General features: G+C 44.6%; 1 protein-coding gene across 1 annotated transcript; it reads right to left on the reverse strand.

Annotated features, from left to right (window-relative positions):
• Positions 1 to 748: 748 nt before the first annotated feature.
• Positions 749 to 4,249, reverse strand: CUNH16orf47 (chromosome unknown C16orf47 homolog). The gene is given in 4 exon segments (XM_021709834.1): positions 749 to 903; positions 906 to 966; positions 968 to 999; positions 4,093 to 4,249. Coding segments are annotated over 4 exon segments (405 nt in total).
• Between the last annotated feature and the right edge of the window lie 4,288 nt (positions 4,250 to 8,537).

The raw sequence follows: 8,537 nt of genomic DNA on the forward strand, positions 1-8,537 counted from the left end.
TGTTAATAAGTCATTCCACGCCCACACACCACAACCAGTTGCAAAATAGCAACCCATTTCACAATACCAGCTCCTGGTAAAGTCACTTATGAGAGTGGAACAAGGATGGGGGTGAATTCTAGAACGACTCCCCGAGGTGGTGGGAGGACCAGGGTAGCAGGACATTGTGAGATTAGTTCTGGGGCAGCTGGAAGGATGCTTGGTTGCCCAGCGACAATGCTACCTCCGCCACAGCCTTGGTTTCCTGAAGTCCCGGATGCATCTCATTAAAAGGAAAGAAGGATAGACGGCCGACATATTTTCTGAAGTGCCATTTTCAATGTCCCAAGTCCTGGTATCTTGTTTATAAGTGGCACTTACAAAATGCAAGGGAAAGGGAAAAAAAGGGGAGAGGAAAAAGGTCTCCTAGGATCTCAAGCATGCGAGGCGTTGATCTTGACTTTCTGATTTCAGCTTGTCTGAGAGACGGGGTGCGGAGCCTCCTTGAAATCCACCTGAAATGAATTAGCCTGAAGTAAAAGTAGGTGTTTATCTCAAGTCATTGCCTCAAATAGCTGACTACCTGTTGGAAGAAGGGTCTGATCGATGCAAACCAGAGCAGCCGTGCGTGAGCTGTTACACAGCGGTTAGTATTGATCAGAGCTAAAGGCTGCCGATAGGAATGTGGAGGAAACTGACAGGCAGAGAAGAGGGAAGAAGGAAACAGCCTTCGCTGGTGGCAGCCGTACAGAGGAAAGCCGATAAAAAGTCAATTCCACTTAACTGAATGGCTGCTAACTAAATATTTTTGGGGCCAGAGCCTTCCCAGGTAGCAGCTGGAGCATCTCTGTTCCGGAACTGAGACATCAAGTGAGAGCCAGGCATCGACAGGCGAGATCGCTGGGCCCTGGTGATGGATGGGGAAGAGGAGAGCCCCTGGATGCAGGGATGGGCGGCTCTGGGCTCAGCAGTGCTGACTGGGACACTCACTGGAGGACAGCCACCCGCCACAGAGTGCTGCTGATGGGCAGGGCGGGACAAGGTTAGGCTGGAAACTGGAAATAGTCACTAATTCATTCATTCATTTAAAATTCTGATGCTGGCCAGGCAGGGTGGTTCATTCCTGTAATCCCAGCCCTTTGGGAGGTCAAGACGGGAGGATTGCTTGAGCCCAGGAGTTCGAGACCAACCTAGGCAACATAGTGAGACCTCATCTCTACAAAAAAAAAAATCAAAAAATTAGCTGGGTGTGGTGGCGCGTGCCTGTAGTCTCAGCTACTCAGGAGGCTGATGTGGAAGGATCATCTGAGCCCAGGAAGTTGAGGCTATGGTGAGTGAGACTCTGAGTCAAAAAATAAAAATAAAAACAAACACAAAACCCTGATGCTTTTCACTGAACTTAATTAAGAACTGTTGAAACTACCTGTTGGAAAGTTGGACAGTGCATGGCCCTGTCATAGAGAGAAGCAGAACTGTGCCGTAGCTACAAGACTGAATTTGGGGTTTACAGATAACCTGCTTTTCTGAACTTTTATGCACACAGGATTGTAATTCCTTTTCTTGAGGTAAGTGAGGCCATGTAACTTGTTTTGGCTGATGAAATGTGAACAGAAGTAACACAAGTCCCCTCTGGGGGGTCGTGTCTAATGACTGCTGTACAACTTTCCAACTCTTTGCTTGCCACTGGGGTCCCAGGCACTTGGGTTGATAGAGCGAAACCATCTGGAATGTTAAGCAAATGCATGGATAGTTGTCCAAAACTGTGATGGGTTTTGTGTGAGGACGGAATCAACTCCTGTGGTGTCACACTTCTGAATTTGGGGGATTGTTTGTTACTTAACATAACTGAAACTTTTCTGACTTACACAAGGGGACTGGGTTTTAGAATCCTATCTCCACCAGTTGCTCACAGTTGAGTGATTTGGCCTATTGTTTAATCCACCCAAATCTTGGTCTATCTATATAAAGTACATAAAAACGGCAACAATGACAATACAAATTACCATGTTGCAAGGTGCAGGCATGGCAAAGCCTTCGTGTATGCTAACTTGTGTAATTCTCAAAGCAACCCTGAGAAGAAGCTATTCTTTTTTTTTTTTTTTGAATTGGAGTCTCACTCTGTCGTCCAGACTGGAGTGCAGTGGCCGCTCCCGGCCACCGCAGCCTCAACCTGCTGGGCTCCAGCAATCCTTCCGCCTCAGCCTTCCAAGTAGCTGGAACTACAGGCACGCGCTACCACGCCCGGCTGATTTTTTGATTTATTGTAGAGATGAGGGCTTGCCAAGTTGCTCAGAGGGTCTCAAACCCGCGGGCTCAGGCAATCCACTCACCTCAGCCTCCCAAAGTCTTAGATTCTTATTCTTATTTTGCAAATGTGGAACCTACAGCTCAGAGAAGTTGAAAGACTTTCCTACAGTCACACAGCTTACACATGGCTGGTAGGAATTCAAACCCAGGCAGACCAACTCCAGAGCACTTTTTCTTAAGCATTTTCCTATTCTGGCTCTCAGCTTAGGTGTATAATAAATAACACCTTGTATAAGCTTTGGAATACATTCACTGGCTGACTTGTACCCAAGCACTCTATGTAGGAGGAGATGAAAACATTGTGCCTAGTATTTCTTTTGATCTTTTACCATCTTACTCCAGCTCCCTTATGGGCTTCTGTGAGGGCCGAGCCCATCTGGAATGTTCTTCTCCACATGTTCCCCAAATCCTGGTTATTTCCAAAGCTTTAGATAAAGTCCTCATTCACTTGTGATACAAACAAGATAATTCCTTATCATTGGAAGAGGCTGTCAGATAACATTATTTAGAGGAGTTTCTCGTGTATAATATGGGTGTGATAGCATTCACCTCCTAGGTTGTCATGGTCATAGTTCTCATTTTTTTAAACATCACTTATTGGTTCTAGACACAAGACCATGTGATTACATTTATAAATCTTCATAGCAATCCTAGTAGGTAGATACTACATTATGTCCATTTTACAAGTGCTCAGATAATTTAAATACTTTTCCAGAGGTCACCCAGCTAGAATGAAGGAAGGAGCCTAGTTCAAACTATGCTTCCAAAGCCTGTCCTCCTATCTATTAAATTCTCCTACTTGTGGAATTAGAATGAAAGAGCAAAATAGAATTTTCTTGGAGTACAGTACCTGGCACATAATAGCAGCTCCATAAATGATAACACTTATTTTTATTTATTTATAAACATTTATGGAGCATCTACTATGCAATAGGTATTGTGGGTCAAGAAATCCCTAAAGGAATTCTCCAAGAAACTTGGAAAACAAATATATGAGGAAATGGCATCTTGTTCATGCTGCTTTTCAAGATGTCCTTGGACTGGCTGCTGCATCAACGCAACTCCTTAGAAATCACCGAACAATGGGGATTCCAAGCCAAATGGGAGGGCAGGATACAGGGAACATCTGTAGCTCTCACTGTGCTGGTGGGCTTCCCAGGCGAGTCTTGAGTCTCCTGAAAGGCACCGCCAGTCACACCTGGGTTCTGGGCAGCTGTGAAATTTCCCCTGTGAAGGGAACCCTTGGAGAGTGGAGATCATTGACGATTGCATGAATTGTGGATGGTAACATGAGCTGTCTCGTGTCTGAAGCTGGAATTCAAATCCAGGACTGAGTTTCCCTTTCCTTAGGACCTTATGAGTGAGAGGAAAGAGTGGTGATTGATGCTCTTTGTTTTCTGTTTTGTTTTGTTTTGTTTGTTTGTTTGTTTTTTGAGTGGGAGTCTCACTCTGTCACCCAGGTTGGAGTACAGTGGCACACTCATGGCCACCGCAGCCTCAACCTGCTGGGCTCACGCGATCTTTCCTCCTCAGCCTTCCAAGTGGCTGGAACTACTGATGCACGCCACCACGCCCAGCTAATTTTTTAAAATTTTGATTTATTGTAGAGAGGAGGTCTCGTCAAGTTGCCCAGGCTGGTCTTGAACCCTTGGGCTCAGGCAATCCTGTAGCCTCTGCTTCTCAAAGTGCTGGGATTACAGGCTGAGCCACTGAGCCTAGCCTGGTGCTCCTTGACTGTAGTTGGAATTTACCTGGTTTACTCTGTAGAGTTTACCCAGCCCCCTGGGGAGGAGCAAGCATGCTCACCTTGTATCAGCTGATGACGCCCTAGGAGATCCTCCTCCCCAGAGAAAGGGCCTGACATACTTATATGGTGCAAGGCATTGCTCCTTAAACCTTCCCTACGCTCTTCCAAAGTGGATGACTGGCGAGGAAACTGAGCCTCAAAGAGTTTAAGTGACATCTACTGTCAGTCCCTATTTTCTCTGGGGTTTTTTGAGATTACTTCACAATTTTGCTGAATAACTAATTTTGTTGAGTAATTAATTAGGGGGTCATCTTTGCGTTCTCCTTGTCAAATGCTAGCTACATGAAAAAATTTTCATTTATTTAATTTTTTTAGAGGCAGGGTCTTGCTCTGTTGCCCAGGCTGGAGTACAAGGGCATGATCACAGGTCATTGCAGCCTTGACCTCCTGGGCTCAAGTGATCCTGCCACCTCAGCCTCCCGAGTAGCTGGGACTACAAGCCACTGAGGGCAGCTAATTTATTTTTCTATTTTTTGTAGAGATGAATCTCATTATGTTGCCCAGACTGGTCTTGAACTCCTGGGCTCAAGTGATCCTCCTGCTTCAGCCTCCCAGAGTGCTGGGAGATAATAGGTATGAGCCACTGTGCCCAGTCCCAGTTGCTAGTTACTTGAGAAATGCATTCTGTGTATTAATATATCAATGTATTGATGTATGTGTGTGCATGTATGTGTGTGCATGTGTGCCCACTCACTAACCTCTACTGCCAGGCTCCTTGTAGCTGATATTTTGGGCATATACTGAAGGGAACGTGCTCAGGCTGTTTTGTTTCTGTACTTAATGCTTAGCAACTTTAATCAACTTCATTCCTTTAGGTAGTAGATTTAATATTTTAAGTATGGTTTTAATTACCACCCTCCTCATGTTTAAGGCAAAACCACGAAAAGGGGAAAAACATCTAACCTAGGAGCACTGCCAGTGAGTCTCCTCTTTGTGAGAATGAAGGACAGAATTCCAGAACATGGGGGCTACAGTGCTCCTGAAACTGTTTCTCAGGGCATAGATACATGATGCTTACATCATTTCAAATTTTGCTGGATTCTATGATCCCAGCACAGACTGTAAACATTTATCTTTGGGCATTCCCAGAAATGTGTCTTACGGAAGGGATTAGCTGTTTGCGCATGTAAAGTTCTGAAGGTGAGCACCTCTAACCTAACCCGCATAATTAAAGTGGAAAATTTTTGGTGGAGGAAAAAAAAAAAAACATCAGGGAAAATACCATGTTTGGGAAGAGAGCTGCACTCCTGTTGTCTCGAGAGATAGCTCTGCGTTCCTGGGTACTTAATTATATCCCATCTTACTGTGCACTCTAATTCTTTCATCCTTTTGGTCTTTGCAAACAATATCAGATCCTTGGCTCCATAAACTCTTCCCTGCAAGGTCCTCAATGTCTAGCTCTGTGTTGAGATGGTAAGCAAGCTGAGGGCAAGGAGGGTGACGCTGACCTGGAGCCAGTGGTTGGTTTTGCAGAATCATTTTTAAACATGACATTCATTCATTTTTTTTTTTTTTTGAGTTGGGGTCTTACTGTGTTGCGCTGGCTGGAGTGCAGTGGCACAATCATGACTCACTGCAGTCTTGACCTCCTGGGTTCAGGGGATCCTCCTGCAACAGCCTCCTGAGAAGCTGGGATTACAGGTGTGTGCCACCGCGGCTGACTAATGTTTTTTTTTTTTTTTAGTTGGAGTCTCACTCTGTCACTCAGTCTGGAATGTGGTGGCATGCTCACAGAAACCGCATGCTCACAGAGAATGCAGCCTCTATCTACTGGGCTCAGGCAATCCTTCTGCCTCAGCTTGCCAAGAAGCTGGAACTATAGGCATATGCTACCACACTCATCTCATTTTTTGATTTTTTTAATTTTTATTTGGAGTCTCACTCTGTCGCCCAGGATGGAGTGCAGTGGCACATTCACGGCCACCACAACCTTGACCTGCTGGGCTCAGGTGATCCTTCTACCTCAGTCTTCCAAGTAGCTGGAACTACAGGCACTCACCACCAGGCCCAACTAATTTTTTATTTATTGTATAGATGAGGTCTTGCCAAGTTGCCCAGGTTGGTTTCGAATGTGAGGGCTCAGGAAATCCTCTCACCTCGGCCTAAAAAAAAGTGTTGGGATTATAGGCATGAGCCACTGTGCCTGGCCCATTTTTTGAGTTTTTGTAGACGTGAGGTCTCACTATGCTGTCCAGGTTGGTCATTAATTTTTTTTTTTTTAAGTCTTGGTCTCATTCTGTCAGCAGGCAGGAGTGCAGTGACAAGATCACAGTCCACCAAAGCCTTGACCTGCGTGCCACTATGCCTGGCTAATTTAAAAAAAAATTTTTTTGTGGCAAGGAGGTCTTGCTATGTTGCCTACAGTGGTCTTGAATCCCTAGGCTCAAGTGATCCTCCTGCCCCAGCACTACAGGCATGAGCCACCATGCCCAGCTGGTCATTGATTTTTTTTTAAAGTGACGTATATAAGGAAAAAAATAACAAAACAAAACAATAGGTTTATAGTTCAGATCAATCCCGTTGGTATAAAACAAAACCAATTTGTGAGACTGGGTTTGAAAATTCAAATACAGAAAAGTACAAAGTGAACATGAAAAAACCTGCTGTTCTCACCCTAGCCTGGTCTTTCTCTACCAAAATGATTACTGTCAACATCTTCTTGTGATTCCTTCCCTCAATTTGAAAAATGTATTCATGGTATAATTGCAGTGGCACCTTAGAAAGCCCTTCTTCGTATTGTCTGTGCTCATCAGGCTGTAACACCCGATGTTTGACTATGATAGATTCAGCACCTTTTTTTTTTTTTTTTTTTGAGCAGGGTCTCACTCTGTTGCCCAGGCTGGAGTGCAGTGGCATGCTCACGGCCACCGCAGCCTCGACCTGTTGGGCTCAGGCGATCCTTCTACCTCAGTCTTCCAAGTTGCTGGAACTACAGGGGTGTACCACCACACCTGGCTAAATTTTTTGATTTATTGTAGAGATGAGGTCTTGCCAAGTTGCCCAGACTGGTCTTGAACCTGTGGGCTCAGGCACTCCTCTTGCCCCTGCCTCCCAAACTGCTGAGATTATAGGCATGAGCCACCATGCCCAGACTATATAGAATAGTTTCAAGAAGGGAGCACAGGGAGATATTTCCGGACTCCAATGCTATGCTAGTCACAGTATAGACTATTCAGTGAGAAGGAACAGGGTGGGAAGGATAAGTGGAGAGGAAGGGAAGGTATCAGAGAAACTTTGCCCATAATGTGATTTTTGTCTAGTGCCAGTTCAAGATCTGATTTCCTTTGTAGTCTCTCATGTTGCTTGGAGCAGGGAGTTGCCAAGAGCCACAGGATCTGAGTCCTAAAACTAGGTACTGTATTCTGGTTCTACCACAAGATCTATGACCTTGGCAACTCACATCACTTTCCCAGCAAATTTCCTTTTCTGTAAAATGAGGATCATAAATCTTGGCTCACCTACCTCATGGGGCTGTTGTGAGGCTCAAATAAGTCTGGGGATGTTTACGTGTTTGGTTTACTAGAAAGCATTGCTTAGAGATGCTAACTATCATTATTGGCTTGATGTGTACCTGTGAATTTATTGGTCCTATAAAACTTTGATTTGGGACTGGATGTGGTGGCCCAGGGTTGTAATTCCAGCACATTGGAAGGCCAAGTGGCTGGATTGCTTGAACCCAGGCTATTGAGACCAGCCTGGGCAACAACAACAACAAAATCAAAAAATTAGCCAGGTGTGGCTGTAGTCCTTGTTTGGGTGGCCAGAAGTTTGAGACCAGCCTGGGCAATATAGTGAGACTTCATCTCTTAAAAAAAAAAAAAAAGTAAAAAATTTGACTTTAAAAATTAATGAAAATTTTGATTTAGAGATACCTGGGATCCTGGTATTGTCTGTAATCAATTCAAGAACATGTAAGGAGATTGGCAGCCTTGTGAATGAATGGATTATAATCTAAGTTCAGTGATAGCAGGTTTGAAGAACACACCATAATCAGCTTTCTTCTCTGTCCTTCCTCTCCTAGCAATTTGGGACAAGCTGGGGACTGGTTGACATGCTCTTGATGTGTTGGAATTTGTCCTGCTTTATGGTCTGGTCTGATGCAGGACCACATATCACACAGAGACACAAAGCAATCGACAGCATCCTGGCCATTTCTTATGGATCCAATATCCTGTGTCTAGGCTGTACTTCAGGCCAACTTTTAGTGAAGTGGATCAATGCTTGAAGCACATAATGTAACATGATTCTTCAAGAGTTTGATTAATTGTGTCACAGTCACAGCCTCAGTTCAGGTTCAACCTTTTAAAAGTTTTATTATTGTATAAAGTGATCAATCAGCAGGAGAGGAAAGACAAATGCTCGACGTTGGCCATCTCTCCTTCTTGTCTTTGTCAGCAAATGTTCCCTTCCTGGCCACTTCAGACGGATCGTGATGGAAAAACTC

Source organism: Carlito syrichta, unplaced genomic scaffold (assembly GCF_000164805.1).
Source record: "Carlito syrichta isolate Samal-C Ts95f unplaced genomic scaffold, Tarsius_syrichta-2.0.1 Scaffold73643, whole genome shotgun sequence".
NCBI classification, from domain to species: Eukaryota; Metazoa; Chordata; class Mammalia; order Primates; family Tarsiidae; genus Carlito; species Carlito syrichta.